The sequence below is a fragment of the Amblyomma americanum genome, chromosome 2 (assembly GCF_052857255.1).
Source record: "Amblyomma americanum isolate KBUSLIRL-KWMA chromosome 2, ASM5285725v1, whole genome shotgun sequence".
Lineage (NCBI taxonomy): Eukaryota > Metazoa > Arthropoda > Arachnida > Ixodida > Ixodidae > Amblyomma > Amblyomma americanum.
The window spans coordinates 94,155,110-94,172,820 of NC_135498.1; the positions used below are offsets into that span (position 1 = coordinate 94,155,110).

The window sequence follows — 17,711 nt, forward strand, 5'->3', positions numbered from 1 at the left end:
TTTCGTAGAGATCATAGTTATTAACCCACCACCCCTGCCATTAACGCGATCTACCCTGAAAACACGAAATTTTTTAAATGTGAATGATTTAAGTGGAGAGAGCCACGTTTCTTGTAAAATCACAATATCTGGATTATGTTTATGAACAAGTAATTCAAGATCCGGTAAAGAAGAAAGTACGGAGCGACAATTCCACTGCATAACTTTTAGACCCGCCATGATTATCGACTGGTTAAAGAGGCATCAACAGCCTCCTTCAGCACATCAGTCTGGAGAATTAATTTGGGGGGTCCTTTCTTTGCTTTGACTTGCGGAACAGCTGACTTCGAGGGTGAGGAAGAAGCTCGACGCTTCTGGGAAGTGGTGAGCATTTCAACGTCCATGCTACAAGGATCTACGTGAGCGACACTGTCAGGAGCGCTGTTGGCAGGCGGTACTTGGGGCACGGTAGGAGGCGACATGGAATGACTCTTACTAGCAGTACTCGGGAGTGATGCCGGCGTAGCCGCCGAAACATGTGATTCAGTAGGCAGAGATTGGTCAGCAACAAGTTGAGATAGAGCCTCGGTGAAACTGCCCAGCATTCGCTCGACCACCACAGAAAGAGCCTGTTCTACTGAGGACACTATTGAAGTAGTCAAACTTGACGGTATATCAGCAGCAGAGCTTCGCGCACGGCTGGCATATGTATTATCCCTCCGATCCAGAAGTGCATAAGCATCTGCTCTCGAACATCGTTTCGCTTGAATGATATCGAGCAGGCTTTGTTCGTCGGCTCGTTTCGAGCAGTTGACATCATCAGCTGAGTGGTTGCCCTTGCATAGGCAACACTGGGGCTGATCAGAGGCGCAGCTGTCATCTGAATGCCCTTCTCCACAAACCCGGCAGCGGGTCGCCGACTTACACGCTTTACCACTGTGACCGAAACGCCAACAGTTGTTGCACTGAAGAGGACGGGGCTGCAGAGGGTCTACACGATACACTATCGGCCAAACCTTGAGTTCAGAAGGACAGGAGGAACCAGCAAACGTGGTGATAACTGACTCTGTCGCAACACGCACACCATTGAATTCTCTACTGCACCGGTAGACAGAAAGAACCCCCACACCTGCATCCTGAAACTCCTCCAGTATATCCTGCGGGGAAGATGCTGGGTCCACGCCACGAACAATACCTTTGGAACATGCGAGCTGTTCCGGGATGAAGGCTTTAACCGCTAAGGACTGAAATATTTTGCACTGGAGCAGGTCTGTGACACAATCAATGTCAGCGGACCTGCAAACAATGCCTCTCCGGCCGAACGGTCGCACCTCAGAGATCTGGAGGTAGTGGGTAGTGAGAGATCTTAGCTCCTGCTGAAGGACCTTGGGGCTTTTCATCTTGATCGTTCCCTCACCGATCGGCACGAGAGCCACAGGGATGATGTCAATTCCATTTTTACGAAAATTTTCTAGCGGCAAGCTTTGGGTGGGCAAGCTGGCAAACCAGGTTGCCGTCCCTCCACCCGGGGAGGTCAGCGACATACCTGAGCCAAACGCACCCTCAAATGCACATTAACCTGGCCTACAGACCTAACCTGAGACCTGGCCAAATCCCCCACACAGAACGGCCTCACCAGAGATGACCACGTAGGCACCACCAGGACACCACAGTTGAGCTCGAAGCCAAGCACCAGCAAGAACACGTCAGCACCGTCCAACTTCTTCTTCGGTCGACCTGCCGCTTCTTCCTGCTCTTCTTCTTCTTCTTCCTGGAAGCGTGCGCACGCAGCCAGCCAGCGTTGAACCGATCATGCCTTGGAGGAAAAAATTGCGAGAGCCAAAGCGCCCACACGGAAGCACGTGTAAGGCATGCGACGAAGGCCGTGCTCAGGTTTTTGTGAGAAACAGGCCTGGATACCCGTCTGGGACCGCATGTGCACTACCTACACGGTTTACACAGCGTATCGCGTTAGTGACAGCTCTGACATCATGCGTGAATGAGTGCACATTTCTGTTTTGATGGAGACCCTACTCCAGCATGTGTTAATGACATGCGTCGGCGTTTGTTCAAGACATAAATTTCACATGCGTCTAATCACCGCGATGCGAGTGCCAGCCAGTTGTGAGTTGTGTGTGTGTGTGTGTGTGCGGACATCACCCCATTAAACTCATTGTATTATTCCATCATCAACCTTCATTCGATCTTTCCCTTTGCTCTCCTTCCCCTTTCCTCCAGTGCGGAGTAGCAGGCCAGGGTCATGTTTCCACCAGCCACCCCTACTCCTTTCCTCTCATTAAAATTCCTTTCTCTTTCTCCCACGAATAAATTAAGGCATGCATGTCAACGTAAATGGTTCTGAATTTAGCTCCCGTGCTTTCGAGGCAGCAAAAGAAGCGTTAGAATGAGTGATAAAACATTCTCATTTCGGAATGGCTCAAAAGTTATGCTTCAGCGACTGAAAAGAACCCATTGAGTCCACTTGTAAGAGGATTGATAACACTGCAATTGGCCAGCTGATGAGCATGGGAGCGTGGCTGTACAATATAACGTGGTGCCGATATCGTTTAGTTATTTGCATGAACATCGGAGCGACCAGTTTTCTTTACTGTGGGGTGGACATTGAGCTTAATCCTCCCATCTTTCCTGTGCTACGCGCACAGCCCAGTGCCCAATATGGCGGCGCTTTGGTCCTTTTTTTGAATAAGCCTATACGCCACGATGATGATCATCGCGAGCACACACGCTGATCCGGTGGGAGAGCGACCCAACTCTGTTTTCAGCGGGCGCCGCTAGGAGGCCTTCAGTGGCGCCTCTACAGGTGATGCACGGGGAGTACAGCTGAGGCCAGGAAAAATGGTCGTGGCCCGCGCAGGCATGTAATCAAGCCCAACAGATGACCTGTGGTCGTTAAGGGCAACGTAAATAATTCCAACCGAAGGTAAATGCTGCAGGGCCCAGTAGAGAGTCAGGTGAGCGCATGGAGATGAGAAAGTTTGCTTGTACTGAGTGGCCGTAGTAGAGGTAGGATAAGGCTGAATGGACGTATGTGGGAGAGGCCCTTCTCCTGCAGTGAACGTGGTTGGGCAGACGATGATGATAACAATAGCGATGCGATTTATCACGGAGGAAGTGCCTGTGCAGCTGTCTTTGTAAAGAAAACTCAGACTCTTCGAGTACATTCAGGTCAAGAACAGACTACAACTTCCGTGCCCTTCTCCACACTCACAAGCTCATGACCAACGTTGCTCACGACGTAGCCTACTGAGTTCCTCATGACTGGCTCAACAAGGGTCGGTTAGCCCGAATCACGAGACTATACTGGAAAACAACCGCCAGTATTTTTGATCACCGGCTTGCCTGTATAAGTTTCGTAGTGGCAAGCAAGCGAACGCCGCGTACCGAAGCGACATGCAGGGGCACCACATAAGGTACGGGGTACAAAAATTGGCGACCATACATGCAATATTTTTGATCATTGAGTTTTCTATAGACACTCATCACGACATCCGACGCTAGTTGTCTACGTTACAAAAGATTTCGGAAAACGCTTTTCGCCCACTGATTCTCTGTGATCGCTGCAAGGCCGTTCTCGCAGGCACGGACACCTTTTCCAGTGCTTTAGAAGGGCCCTTGATGCGCATGGAAGTTTTCCTGTAAGAAACAGAAAATAGTTGCTCGAGGGTAGGTCAGGATAGCAACATGTCGGGAGATAATTATGTTTAACCAATGCGTGCCATAGCAGCTGAGAAGTTACTGTGTGCACGGGTGAAATGCCATGGCGCAAGGTGATTCCCCGCGGTGTTGCCCTTGTGGGCTGCTCTTGAGGACGTCGCCCTGTCACAGGAGCGGACACGGGATGGCCACGGGTGAAGAAAACACTCGAAGAACGAAAGGAAAACAAAGCTGGCATTGCACGCGCGCTGCTGAGATCACGTGATACGAGAAGTCGAAGAAGGAGGATCGCCAAAGACGGCGGACGTGTTCTACTCGCCCATGTCCGGCACAGCGCTCAAGATGCCCCGACAGCCCCGTGAGTGCATGGTGCAGGCGCTCTCGACGTGGATGCCTCGCAGCAGAGCCCGCTTGCGCACTACTGTTCCCACCTTGAGGAGTAGCCGCTGCGCTTGCTCCTATTCGCTCAGTCTACAGCTCCGTTAAATGTTCGCGCCGATAGCATGATTTCGCGTGCTCCGCGAGCAATCGGAGTGTAAGTCAGAGCCCTATTACTGGAAAGGAACCGCCCTTTAATCGCTGCCCCTCTGCGGCCTGTGACATGCTTTATCTTTGTTTCAAACGGCTTCTCTTGTGCGCAGCACCTTCCACAGGAACACTTCCTTTCTTTTCTCTTCCTTCCTTCTTTCTTGTTTCCTTTCTTTTGCTTTCTTGCCTTCCTTTTAATTCATTCCCACCATCCCTATTCTTTTCTTTATTTCGTTCCTTCTGTATTTTTCCTACTTTCGTGCAATTTCATCAGGGCGAACCTATTACGCTTTCCTCGTCGAAGCTCTGTGTGGATTGTCTTAGCTAATGACATTTATTTTCCCATGACCTAGAAGTACCATTCTTTTAACACTATTTGCTTTCAAGGACTGGTTCGTCGTTTAAGTTCTCCATCTTAGAACATGCAGCGTGACTGCTTTGCTTTGTAATCTACAACAAGGTTGCTGAACAAAAAACACGCTTGTATTGATCTTCATAAACGTTGCTTTATCGAACATATGAGACAACATGCAATTACCGATCCTGTAATGACTACCGGAGATAAGATCATGGAACAAAAGAGAACTGTTAGCCTTTAATGGGATAACTACCCGACCGTATAGGCAACATATAGCTACCCTCCACTTCCTGAGGCTCAATTCTGCCAGCAGGCGCTGCAACATTTTCCCGTTCACTCCCTGTGCAGAGGGCCGGTCGTGGGGTCACAAGCTGACGTCGTCCCTGGCCGGCTACGGGCGCCGCCTGGAGTCAATGTCGACCATCATGAAGCCCCGGACGAACCCTCGCAGGAAGTCCGGCGGAGACTTCCACACCACTTTCTCCGCGCTGTACCCAAGGCAAGGAAGGCGCCGCGTCGTCGCCATGCGCGCTGCGCCGGAGGTCGAGCAGTGTTCGGAACCTGGACCTGCCTTGTGTTAGACATCTTTTCAAAGGCAGGAAAAACTGGCACGCAGTCATTCAACAGACTGCACCAGCTATCTCGCTCGCTAAAACGTAGACAAGTTGCGGCAGAAGTCGAACTTTTTCTTCAGAAGTGATTTCGAGCAGGCTGTTGAACTTCAACTTATAGTCAGCGTCCGTTGTTTGTTTCTCCAGACGCTTACACTGGAACAAGCAGGAATAGTATTCGAATTCGCGCTTCAAAAGGCTTGTAACGGATGGCTTCTGCTGGGCGTGATACATACTCGACGCCTGCCTTCTACGAAGCCTTGTGAGGTTTGGTGGTTCATGTTCGCTTGATGTCAAACCCTTTATTCTGTATTGGCATCTTCCTCCAGTCCGTTATTAGAACATCGAGTACACACTCGACAAGCAAGAGCCTGCCGCTGAACCCCCCTTAGAAGCTCCTCCCAATGTAGCCGCGTAAGGCAAGAGATTTAATAAGGCGTATCGTCTTAAGCGCAGCATGGACTTCAGCGACTCGCTGTGGGACGACCGCAGCCCGCTGGAGCAGCTCCTTCTGACGGGCCTGTGCTTCGGTCTGTTCCTGCTGATGATCAGCGCCACGTACTTGGCCTACTTCGCGCAGACGTACAACCTGCCCGGCCGACGCCACGTCTTCGGCATGGAGTTCGACGTCTGCACCAAAGAGGTCTGCGTCGAGCACGGTACGCGGCTCTGGGGACCCGGAAACCCAATGACTTCACTGATCCTTCTCGTAGCCAAATCAATAAAAAAAGATTATTCGAACCACCATTACTTTGCATCGAATGGGGGCACCTCTCAGTGACACGTTCGAATAACTGCGTCACTTGCTCCCATTTTCCCTCTGTCGGCCATAGTTTGGTACAAGCACGGCTTGTACTGCTTGTACACCTGTATAATTTGTGTAATAGGCGACACCGATTGATTATTATTATTACGGTAGAGCCGACGTCCAGTTGGTTTGCACTAGCACTGCACTAGTATTACTTACAAATTTCACGTGATGTTAGACAACAGCGCGTAGCTTTGCACGCAATGTGTCGTAGTTGCCGATGGGCCGTCGGGTGCCCACAATGTCAGCCGTTCGCCACTTTAGTGCAGTTAGTGTTCCGGCGTCCAACAACGAACACGCAGCGTGAAAGCAATTAGAAGAAGAGCCTTTATTCGGGAGTGCTTCCCAACATATATAGTGTACCGGCGGCTGCATGATAACAGCCACGTGTTACAGATAGCATGCTGGCCAGGGCGCATGCATAGAGCGCATGCGCGTCTGATACGATACATCTCCCTCAGTGCAATATTTAAAAGTCGTCAAGCACAATACGGGACACTTGGCGGAAATCCTGGTCGTAGTGAAGACGACTGGGCTGTCGCTTTTGTCGGGTGGACCGCCTTGGCACATATTGGGTGGGCTGGGTTGTAGGCTGCGATACTCCAGCGTTTTCCTGGGCTTGCGTGGGCTGTGTTATAGACTGTTGTGCTCCTGCGCTTTCCTGGGAAATGTCTTCACTGTCAGAGTCATCTTCCGTTAAGTCACGCCGGAATGGCTCACGTGTGGCTAGAAGATGTTGTCGGTTGCGTCGAAGCACCTTGTTGTCCTCTGTAAGGACGCGATAAGACCTTGGTGCCACCAGGCCCATGACTCGAGCCTTGGAGTCCCATGCATTCCCTCGTACACGTACAACTTCGTCTTTCTTGAGTGCTGGCAGATTTTCCCCTTTGGATGGCCTTTGGCTGCGTGGCTGGCGCCGAGACGTCAGGTGACTGGAGCATGACATGAAGTCTGGTAACCGAGTGCGTAACTTTCTGCCTTGGAGGAGTTCTCCAGGCGACCGGCCTTCAGCTAGTGGAGTCGAACGATAGCCGAGTAGACCTAACCAGAAGTCCTCGTTGAGCTCGCCAGTCTTCTTCATTATTCTTTTCACAATTTGGACTCCTTTCTCGGCGAGGCCATTGGACTGTGGGAATCTCGGACTCGACGTCACATGCTTGAACTCGTATCTGGACGCGAACAAAGCAAATTGATGAGAAGAAAACTGAGGACCGTTGTCGGTGCAGACTTCCATAGGAATTCCATACCTTGAAAAAATTGAGCTAAGTGTGGCAATGACAGTGCACGTCGTTGTGTCGATTAGTTTTTCGACTTCAGGAAAGTTTGAAAACGCGTCAAACACGCACAGGTAGGAGTTTCCGGCCTACATAAAAATGCCAGACCATGCCTGTACCAGGCATGGTCTGGGATCGGCCTAAGCACCACTGGTTCGGTTTGTTGTTTGTAGGCGTATTTTTGACAAACAGAACAAGTCTTGATTATGTTTTCAATGTCCGCATTCAGTCGCGGCCAGAAAACCAAGTGACGGGCTCTCGCTTTGCACTTATTTATGCCTAAGTGACCTTCATGAATGCGACCGAGTATTTCAGCTCTCATAGACTTTGGGATGACGACTTTGGTCCCCTTCATACGAATGCCCTTGACTTCTGATAACTCGGGAGCGAATGGTTTCATCCACCCTTCAATTTCTTATCCATTCCTCAGTTGCCGCAACGCTGTCTGCAAGTCTGGGTCAGTGGCTGTCGCTTCTACCAGTCGGTCAAACATTTTGTTGCTTACCAGCTCCGAAGTCACGCTCACTGCATGGACGTCAACGTCATCAGTGAAGTCATCTTTGTCGCTTGGAATGGCCGACGATGATCTTGATAGCATATCGGCCAGGAACAGTTGTTTGCCTGGGACAAAGTGAAGAACGTAATCATATCTTAGCAAGCGCAGAAAGAACCGTTGCAGTCTTGGTGGCATGTCGCCAATGGCTTTCAAAGAAATTGCTAACATTGGTCTGTGGTCGGTCTCAATTACAAACTTGCGCCCGTAAACGAAATGGAAAAACTTCTCACAACCGAAAGTAATGGCCATCGTTTCTTTCTCTATTTGCGCGTATCTTTGTTCAGCCTCAGACATTGTGCGTGATGCATAGGCGACCGGCCGCCAACTACCACTATAATTCTGAAGAAGGGCAGAACCAATCCCATTTTTGGAAGCATCAGCAACGACCTTCGTCTCCCTAGCAGGATCGAAAATGGCTAGCAAAGGTGGACCGCTCAATGTGTCGCAGACAGCTTGCTATTCTTTGGAGTGGTTTTCGAACCATTCAAAAACGTTGTCTTTTTTAATGAGGCTTCTTAGAAGCGTCGTCCTTTCCACCAGATGCGGTATGTATTTTCCAAAATAGTTCACGACCCCGAACATTCTGTGAACGCCGGCTTTGTCCTTTGGCTGAGGCATTTCACTTAATGGTGCGGTCATTGCGGGGTTAGGTCGTATTCCGTCTTTGTTTGTAACATCACCCAAGAAGTCAATTTCGGTCACGCCGAATTTGCATTTCGCCGCGTTGAGAGTTAGGCCGGCCTTTTTAGCCATTTGCAAGACTGTGCGGAGGCGAGTATCGTGCTCTTCACTTGTGCTCCCCCATATCAGTGTGTCATCGATATAGAATCGCACCCCTGGAGCATGGTCGAATATTTCATTCATAGTTCTCTGGAAAACTTCAGGCGCCGAAGCAATGCCGAAGGGTAGTCTCATGAAACGGTAGCGTCCAAAGGGTGTTCCAATTGTGCACACCTTTGACGTAGCCTCATCTAAGGGGATTTGATGGAAGCCCGAGTACGCGTCGATGCGAGAGAAAAAAGCTGCACCGGCAAGCTCAGCCTCAATGTCTTCTCGTTTCGGCATTTGATAATGCTCTTGCTTTAGGCACTCGTTAATTCGCCTCGGGTCAATGCATATGCGCAGTTTTCCATCCCTTTTGCGTGCTGCAACAAACGGGCTCACCTAGTTCGTCGGTTCGCTGACTTTGGCCACGATTCCAGCACGTTCCATCCGATCCAGCTCTTCTCGCAGGGGCTCGAGCAACGCCAAGGGCACCCGTCGCGCCGGCTGGACTACCGGTGTTGCATCCTCCCGCAGAACCATGTGGTACTGGCGTGCTAGACAGCCGATGCCCTGAAACTGCTCTGGAAATTCCTTGACCAGTTGGTCAGTGCTGTTTGTGTGCACAGCGTTGACTGAACGAACCACTAGTCCTAACGCTTCGCTTGCAGACATCCCAGGTATGGCTTGGCTGCTCTTCTTTAAAATGAAAAAGTCGAAATACCCACTTCGGTCGTTCACAGTCACTTGTACCGTAGCGACCCCGATGTGCTTTATAACGTCGCCGGTGTATGAGCGGAGGACGGAGGGGCTTGCTCTTAAAGCAGACTTCGCTTTGTGTCCGAAAAACGGAGTAAGGCAACAAATTCGCTTGCGAGCCTGTGTCTACTTTCAGAGACACTAGTTGGGAGGACACTCTCGCGTGGACGACCCAATCGGCTCTGTTGCCTAAGCTGACGTCGAGGATTTCGAATCATTCCTGCTCGTCACGTACTGCGCTCACTTGAGAACTTTTTCTGCAACAGGCCGAGAAGTGGTTAACGCCACGGCACCGAAAGCATGTTTTGCCGCAAGCTGGGCATCTGCCACGTTCGTGGAAGCGGTTACACTTAGAACACTTGAACTGCCTGCGTGCTTTGATCTGAGCCACTTCCTCTTCTCGATGGGCCTCGTCTTGCTCCGAACATTCCACAGTTTGTTCACAAGCTGGACATTTGCCCTGCTGGCGCGTTTTGATTTGTGCTACTTGTTTCTCCGCTTGAGCCCATACATTGTTTTGCTCGGCGCATACCTCTTCAGCTTTGCAAATGTCCTCTGCCTTCAGTAACGTAAGGTCCTTAACTTTCAGCATCATTTCGCGCAACTTCGGATTCTTTGTTCCAAAGACAATCTGGTCCCTGACCATGGAGTCAGTTAGGCTTCCAAAATTGCAACTTCGTGCAAGTCTCTTCAAGTCCCGTGAAAAATGTTCGAAAGGTTCACCCTCAACTTGCGTTCTTGAGCGGAAGACATACCTTTCGTACACTTCGTTCTGCTGCTGCTTGCAGTACTCCTCAAACTTCTTCGTAACTGTTTCATAAACTTGCTTGCTTTCGTTCTTCGAGAACACAGAATTGTTGAATACCTCTAGGGCGTCCTCTCCGGCCACGGTGAGCAGCAGTGCGGTCTTAGCTCCCTGCGTCCGTGGTTCTTTCGGCGGCTCCGTGGCCTGCAGGAACAGCTCGAACCGCTGCTTGAAGAGGCTCCAGTTCTTCGCGGTGCTACCGGAGAGCACCAGCGGCTGCGGTGGCTTCACTAAATCCATCTTGCCAGTGCACAGCGACGCCCCTTCCACCCGCGTGTTACTGCGTGTACGAGGGCGATCCCACTTCTGACACCATGTTCCGGCGTCCAACAACGAACACGCAGCGTGAAAGCAACCAGAAGAAGAGCCTTTATTCGGGAGTGCTTCCCAACATATATAGTGTACCGGCGGCTGCATGATAACAGCCACGTGTTACAGATAGCATGCTGGCCAGGGCGCATGTATAGAGCGCATGCGCGTCTGATACGATACAGTTAGCTAGAGGGACAGTGCTGTTCTTTTAATAGTTACACAACACAGCGCCAGAGAGACGCTCCCTTTCTCCCTTTTCCCCAGAACTTCTGACTGCGCTTTTCAGACGATGCTCTTACAAACGAATGTGGCGCCTGCTGTTGTACTCGTGCAATGTTTTCTTCTCGCTCTACTCATAGAGAGACAGATGTGGAGGAGGGGCACTTTTTAATGGTTCTACAATGCACTCTTCCAGAGGAGGACAGCGTAGACTATTTGTAAACATTTGCTGAAAGTGCCGCGATTTCGCTCAAAGCTGTCCTGGCATTAAAAAAAGTCGGGTAATAGCAGACTAGATACGTAACATCCAATCTCTATCCTAAAAGCGCGAAAGAGAGTTAATAATTTTCGGCCTTAAATCCGGCATGTATCACGCACGCATTCAAAGCATCTCGAGATTACCGGTTCCCAGAGCATCGTAAAATTGCATCAGAACAACCGCAGCCTCAGCCCGTACAAACTCTGCCCTCCGAGCCGACGCTCACCGCTCCTCACCACATCGTTGCTCCAGCCGGGGTGGGGCAGGGATTGTGACGTGTGCCATGGAGTGACGCGATTTAATGGACGTCGCTTTTCGCTCTCCGCAAGCGTGTGATTTTTGAATGGCGCTAGAGATGGCCCAAGATTGTTGAGCCGCGGTAGCTAGGGTATTCGCGCTTTCAAAATTCTAAAAACTGATATGGATATTATTTAGGGAAGGCTACACGCCTCTCAATAAATAAGCACTTTAACAGTATTAGTTAGAGTGCTTACTATTCTATATTATAGTTCACCAGCCTGCTAGTTAGCACCTCTTCGCTGTAATCTGTCTTAGCTAATGCTGCAGCACTTCTTAGCTGATGCACTACATCACTGATAATGGTATGTCGAAAAAAGTGTTAATCTAACTCAAGGTCTATATTTAAAAGTAGCTGACGATCTCAAGCAAACCCTGTGTACATGGTTCGCGTAGCTTTTTGAGGGAACAATAAAATGCGCAGCCACTTATTCACCGTGCTGCGAATGTGCCTAAAAGCCAACAAATGCAGCTCGCAAGCTTCTGTCCTCGAATAACGGCATGTCATCCTTCTTTGTGTCTGCTGTTTATTAACAATGCATGCCTGCAAGCAATACCATGCATAGCGGTGCCAGTTTGTCTTCTCTGTCTGGTCATTCTGTATTCTCGGCAGCAACCTCGACTTCAGTGGAACATGCCTCGAGGATTAATGGAACGTAGTTACAGTCATGCGCGACACTGACGTTGCTATATATGTATACCACGCAGAGCGAGACAGTTCCCGCTTGCTGTACGAAGCTACCGGTAGCAGTGAGGTGGTATGAGGGCCCTTGCTTCGTTCCTTGACACTGCCGGCCTCTGTTTCTCCCTATAGCATGCATTCACCGACTCACTTTTCCACAATATACGCTGACGTTCTCTTCCTCCGTGGCATACCCTGACTTCCGTCTCCCTGCCTCGCCGACATGCTCCGACATTTCCTGCTTTCAAGACATGCCCTGACATTTCCCCGTCTCCCTTTTTCGGCTGCATGCTCAGACTTTCCAACCGTTCTTGTGTATCTGCAGGCATGCCCTGATATTCCTCTCCACTCTTCCCGGCATGTGCTCACACTCCCAGTCTCCTTTTCCTGCCCGCGTGCATACCATGCCATTCCCTAGCCGCGTTTACATGAATGCGACACAAGTCGACTCCAGCCCACTTTTAGAGGGAAAGTGAAAAACGTCGAGGAAGAGAGCAGAGGACGAGTCACGCTTATCCTCAAAACCCGCTCTTTCTCTCAAGAAGTGCACTGAAGTCGACTTCAGAGGCATTCATGTAACTGCGGCTCCTGTCTCCCTGTCTCGCCTCCAGCGCGCCTGCTCGAGTCGACGCTGAACCGTTCGGCCGAGCCATGCGGCCACTTCTACGAGTACGCGTGCCACCGATGGCCCCGCACTGTCGCCGCGGGCCTCGCCGAGAACACCAGCAACGTGTGGACGCTGCTCCGGAGGAACGCCATCGCCGAGCTGGAGGGTGAGCGCTCCACGCCGCCCAGTCCGTCGTGTCGGGGACCATTTGCTTTCTCAGATCTATGCTCGAAGGTGACATTGCGCTCATTACAAAAACGTTCATGTAAGGTAAGCAAAAAACGATGGTATTGACAAAGAGATTAGGAATTTTTGTCTACGGCTCAGCACCTATATCCCGCCCGTCTCCCTGCTCTCTTCCTCTATGCTTTAGTGTCAATTTTTTTTATAGCCAAAGTCATGTTTGCAGTAGTAGTGCCACGGTTCTGATGTCCGGATTGAAGCTTTAATGCTGTTATGTTGGTATTATAGGAGTAGTCAGGATGAAAATCTTATAGCGCAATTTTGTAAAGCCTCAGTGCGTTACCTCGGTAAGAGCGCCCGATCGGAGATGCATGTTCTACCCTCACCTGATGCCGATTTATGCAAGTAACTTTACGTGCCGTATTGCATGTCGTAGGTGACGGTACAGAAATCCGAGAGATCTGTTTGCTTATGATATGACGTTATTTATACGAGTATGCCAGGAAAGATCGCTGCTAAAGGTTACTCCAAGTTACATATAAGATTGTACAAGTTCAACAGCGAAGGTGATGATAATGTGCCACCGGCTGTTGGCGACGGCAAAACGAGACAGCTTTGTATTGGTTCGCGTTTAGTTTCGTCAGCCATTAGTCACACCTACCCTGAACGTGTTTAAGATAATTTTCAAGGACTAACCCTTCATTTTGGATTATTTGATGAATGGCTGATGTATAATAGGGAAAAGTGGAACAAGGACAGAGCATTCTGATATTGTGGGACGCCTGATGTTACAGCAAGGGAGGTTGAATTTTTGTTCTTAACGAAAACTGGGAGTGGTTAGTTCGAGATTTCTCGATTCATGTGAAGACGTTAGGGTGTCGATTTAGCTGCTCTAGCTTTATTAGTAAACGTTCGTGAGTTACCGTGCAAAAGGCTTTTGCATAATCTAAATAAATGGCGTCAGTTTCGTTATAACGATTAATATTAGCAGTACTAGCCGGTAAAGCCCAGAAACGTTCGGACTTAGAGGGCTTTTGGACGCCTGGATCTTGTCCACGGTTTTTTTTTTCAAGGGTTGAGGTACTTCTTGTCTGGCGTCATTGCCTAGAAAGCATATGGTGGGAGTCTAAACCCAGTTTCGCTTTTTTGTGCTTGATTGTGATCGTGGCAGCTCTCAACCGACAGAACAACAGTTCAAAGTTCTCAGTGTGTTCCTCCCAGGTTTAAATTGCAACCAGTACATCGTAAAAGTAGCGGCGCATGTGAGGGATGTCTCCTAGTAGTTTTTTCGTTATTTGCTCAAATAGAGCTGAAGCTGTTTTATTTCCAGGCTGGATAAAGTTGAAGAGGTAGAGGCCTGAGTTGCATGGAAACGCCATGGCTGTCATCGACTGCGCGGGGCTATAAGTACCTACCAGTAGCGCATTCAGAAATCAAACTTCGAGAAGTGGTTGCGTCCGGTGGCTTTGCCTAACATTGTCGGCACGAAGTATCGGTTCACACCCGGCGATGAAAGTCATGCCGAGCTTATATGTAAGTGTATACACAAATGGATCGTGCCATCCTTCTTTCTTACGATCGAAATGGGTGAGTGGCACAGTGATTTAGATTTCTCTGTAAGTCCAAAGTTTAGGGAATTTCATAAGTTTGAGTAGAGAGGTCAACTCCATCCGGACCAGAAGGAATTTATCTCAACCATGAGGTTCCTGTGAAAGCTGCATACCTTTCTTCTGTATCTGTACGGCTGCGTTTGGGTGGGAGGTAACGAGTAATGACTACTTTATGATTTGTCTATAATTCCAAGGCGCAACATTTCAGAGATGGGGTGTTCTTGCTGCTTTTTTTATTGTATAACGGTTGTGGTTGCTTTTGCTGAATTCCTGTGCTTCCATCTTCGACTTATCTTATCAACCCACTCCTCTATGGGCTTTTACTGGCCTGCAGTACGACTGAATAAATAAATAAACGAATACCCTAGACTTCTTATTCGACTGCTTTCTTCAGGGCAAATGCAATCGATAACTGTTGTACTTGAACAGAAGTATCAGTGCTGAGCTTGAGTCGGATCTGAACGGAGTCAGCTTGACCAGGTGAATAAAAAAAGTCATTAGGACAGTACCTTGTCCGCCTTCCGTCGCTGCTCGGTAGTGAGCTCGGATGACATGCCGACATGTCCCTCATCCTTAGTTTGGTGCAGCATCGGGTGGGGAGCACTTTCCGGTACTTCTCCATCTTATACTGAGTGGCCATGGAAGCTACCGATAACCGTGGCACGCCAATCACTCGTTCCTGGTATTTCATCGACATGCTGATCCGAGAAATCTTCACCCTGTGGCCGGGGTCGGCGACAAATAGCCGGCGTTGTTTCAAAGCGAAAGCCTTGCTAATCGTGTTGAGAGAAAAGCCAGCGGCATCTGTATATGTATGGAGATGCTGCAAAAAAAGGGTTTTATCCACGCCATAGTCCGAGAGATTACGTGGGATTAAGTTGGATTACGGTATCCTGCGGTGATTACGGATGGATCCTGGCGGATTGCGGTGGAATGGGAATGGATTGCGTTAGATTAAATTTCATTACGGCGAATTCTGCCCCATTGCGGGGCATTAAGAGTAGATTACGCTGAATTAAGTTGGATTAAAGTGGATTGTGGTAAATTAAGAGTACTACATTGAATAAGTTTGAAGCAAGGTAAATTAAGTTGGATTACAGTGGATTAAAAGTGGGTTATATGACAATTTGTTGCAATAAGGTTAATTAGGTTAGATTACGATGAATTGTGGTGGATTAAGATTGGAATACACCAGATTAAATTGCAGTAGGGTAGTTTAAGTTGGATTAAGAGTATATTGGTTCTGATTAAGTTGCACAAGGGTAGATAAGCTTTGATCATGGTTGATTGTGGTGGATTGCGGATGATACTGGTGGACTGCGGTGGGTTAAAAGCGGATCACGTAGGATTTATTTGAATTTGCTTAAATTAAGAGTGGATTACATTACATTAAGTTGGAGTATTATGGATTAAGTTGGATTATGGTGTACTGTGGTCAGTGATGGGTGGATTGTGGCGGATTTCGGTGCTTTTCGAGTGGATTAGGTGTATTTTGGATTAGGGGGATTAGGGTGCATTACGAGGATGACAGTGAATTTCTGGGTGGATCAAAAAGAAGCCAATCCTTTCGCCTTCACAGCATGTAAGTAGTCTTAAGTACTTTCCCTAGTTTTTTTTTCTCTCGAATGTGTTATACGGTCATATTCAAGACCGAATCAGTTTATAGCACTCGGCCAGCAAAACACCGAGAACCTTGTCACAGCGAGCTTTGCATTTCCGAATTTATCGCAGTACGATTTTTGCCCCTGCTTGCCCCTCTTTCGTCTCTTGGATAGTAGCCTAGGCGTTCTCCAAGCGCTGTCACATCTTCGTCGCATGCTGGTATATATGCATTTGGTTTCTGTTGGTCCACAGGTATTTAAGAAGGCTCATTGCCCCCTTCCCCCACGTATCTTCCGTACTATAAACAGTTATAACGGTCCGACACATTAATGTCCCTCAAGTGACGGCCGCAGCATTTAAGGCACTCTTGACACATGCATCCTACTCTGCGTTTCCGGGTGCAGTTGAACCGTTCGACCAAGCCGCGCGCCTTTGGATGCTAGCGCGTAGTCGGCAGCGGTTTCACCCAGAGAAGTATGCTAATTCTGTCATAACGGTTGACATGAAATATGGACCACATCGCTGATTACGTCGGTTCAACTCTGGAACACATTTCTAATTTTCATACGCTTTCAGCAGGACGTAAGGTTACAGCCAAGCCATAGACTGCTATTCGCCAAGCTAATTTTGTTTTACTATGTGCCTTCATGTTAGTGTGGTGATGAGTGCATTAACACCGTAACTCAGCTTTCATATATAGCCGGTAGCGTTTAAAGAATGGAGAAGAAGAATCTACCGCATGTCCGGCCAGCGTGAAGTGGAAGCTTTCGTGGAACACTCCTCCGCAGTTGGCTTCCAAGCGCTACCATAAAAAAAAGAAGAATTAAAAAGAAATACTAGTGACTTCATGCTAGTTGGAATTCCGTGGAATAACACAGGCCACACAGATGACCAGAAACCAGCAGATGTCCATGTGCGTGAAGAATATGCCACGGAGCATCAAAAAACTGCGTCGCCGCAGCGTGAAATCAATTACGCGCCTTCTTTTTCCCCTGCTTTTTCTTCAGGCACCGTGAACAACCTCATGAAGGAGCGCAACGAAGGCTCCAAGCTGGCACCTGTGCAGGAGACGGTGGTTCAGTTCTACGAGTCGTGCACCAACTGGAGTGAGTCACCATGACCACAGCAGCTGTCCCTGTGGTGGGCACTTGAGGGCAAGAAGTAGAGGCACCAAATGCTCTCTGTGTGTTCTCTCGTTGGAAGGATACTCAAGGCATTAGTAAACATCGATCTCCACCTAGTATTGGGCAAATGCTGCTAGGTAATTCCTCGTTTTGCTTTGGTCCGGGTTCGACAGCCCAGCGGTAGCTGGAGACCTGAGGTCAAGTAACGTCAATGTAAAGTCGCGTGAGGTCGAGTGAAACATGCAATAATTGCACTAAAGTCGGTGCTTCGTCCTTTAACTGATTGGATTGTAATCCTATATTTCTTCATTTAATGTACCCCAAACAGGACGACAGTCTGCTTCAAGAGCCGGAATGGCAAAAATATGAAAAATCATCAGCAATTAAATCGCTTTGCTAAGACTGGCGTAGCAGTAATTAACATGGACGAAAAAAGGACACACACAAGGCCAAGACATTTGTGTGCGCGTCCTCTTCTCGTGTTTGTCAATTTCTACTGCGGCAGCCTTCGCAAAGCATGTCTCATAAACTTGCCCCAAGTTTTACGCTTCTTAATTATATCGCTGTTTTTTGCATGCCTGTCACTTGACATCAAGTTATCCCGCACCCCATAGTCCCCATTCGACTTTAAAAACCAGAAATTCATGTGAGAAGAAATTCAATTTCAAATTATTTACTATGCGTCGGCGAATTCCTAGTGG

General features: G+C 48.8%; 1 protein-coding gene and 1 long non-coding RNA gene across 2 annotated transcripts; both read left to right on the top strand.

The window, feature by feature from the left end:
• Positions 1 to 3,927: 3,927 nt before the first annotated feature.
• On the top strand, positions 3,928 to 5,133 carry LOC144118825 (uncharacterized). Its single transcript, XR_013312157.1, has 2 exons — positions 3,928 to 4,012; positions 4,889 to 5,133. It is a non-coding gene; the product is annotated as an uncharacterized LOC144118825 (long non-coding RNA).
• A 475-nt stretch (positions 5,134 to 5,608) lies between these two features.
• On the top strand, positions 5,609 to 17,006 carry LOC144119897 (uncharacterized). Its single transcript, XM_077652407.1, has 2 exons — positions 5,609 to 5,810; positions 16,894 to 17,006. Exons 1-2 carry the CDS (start codon positions 5,609 to 5,611, stop codon positions 17,004 to 17,006), a joined length of 315 nt encoding a protein of 104 aa, XP_077508533.1.
• Positions 17,007 to 17,711: the final 705 nt, after the last annotated feature.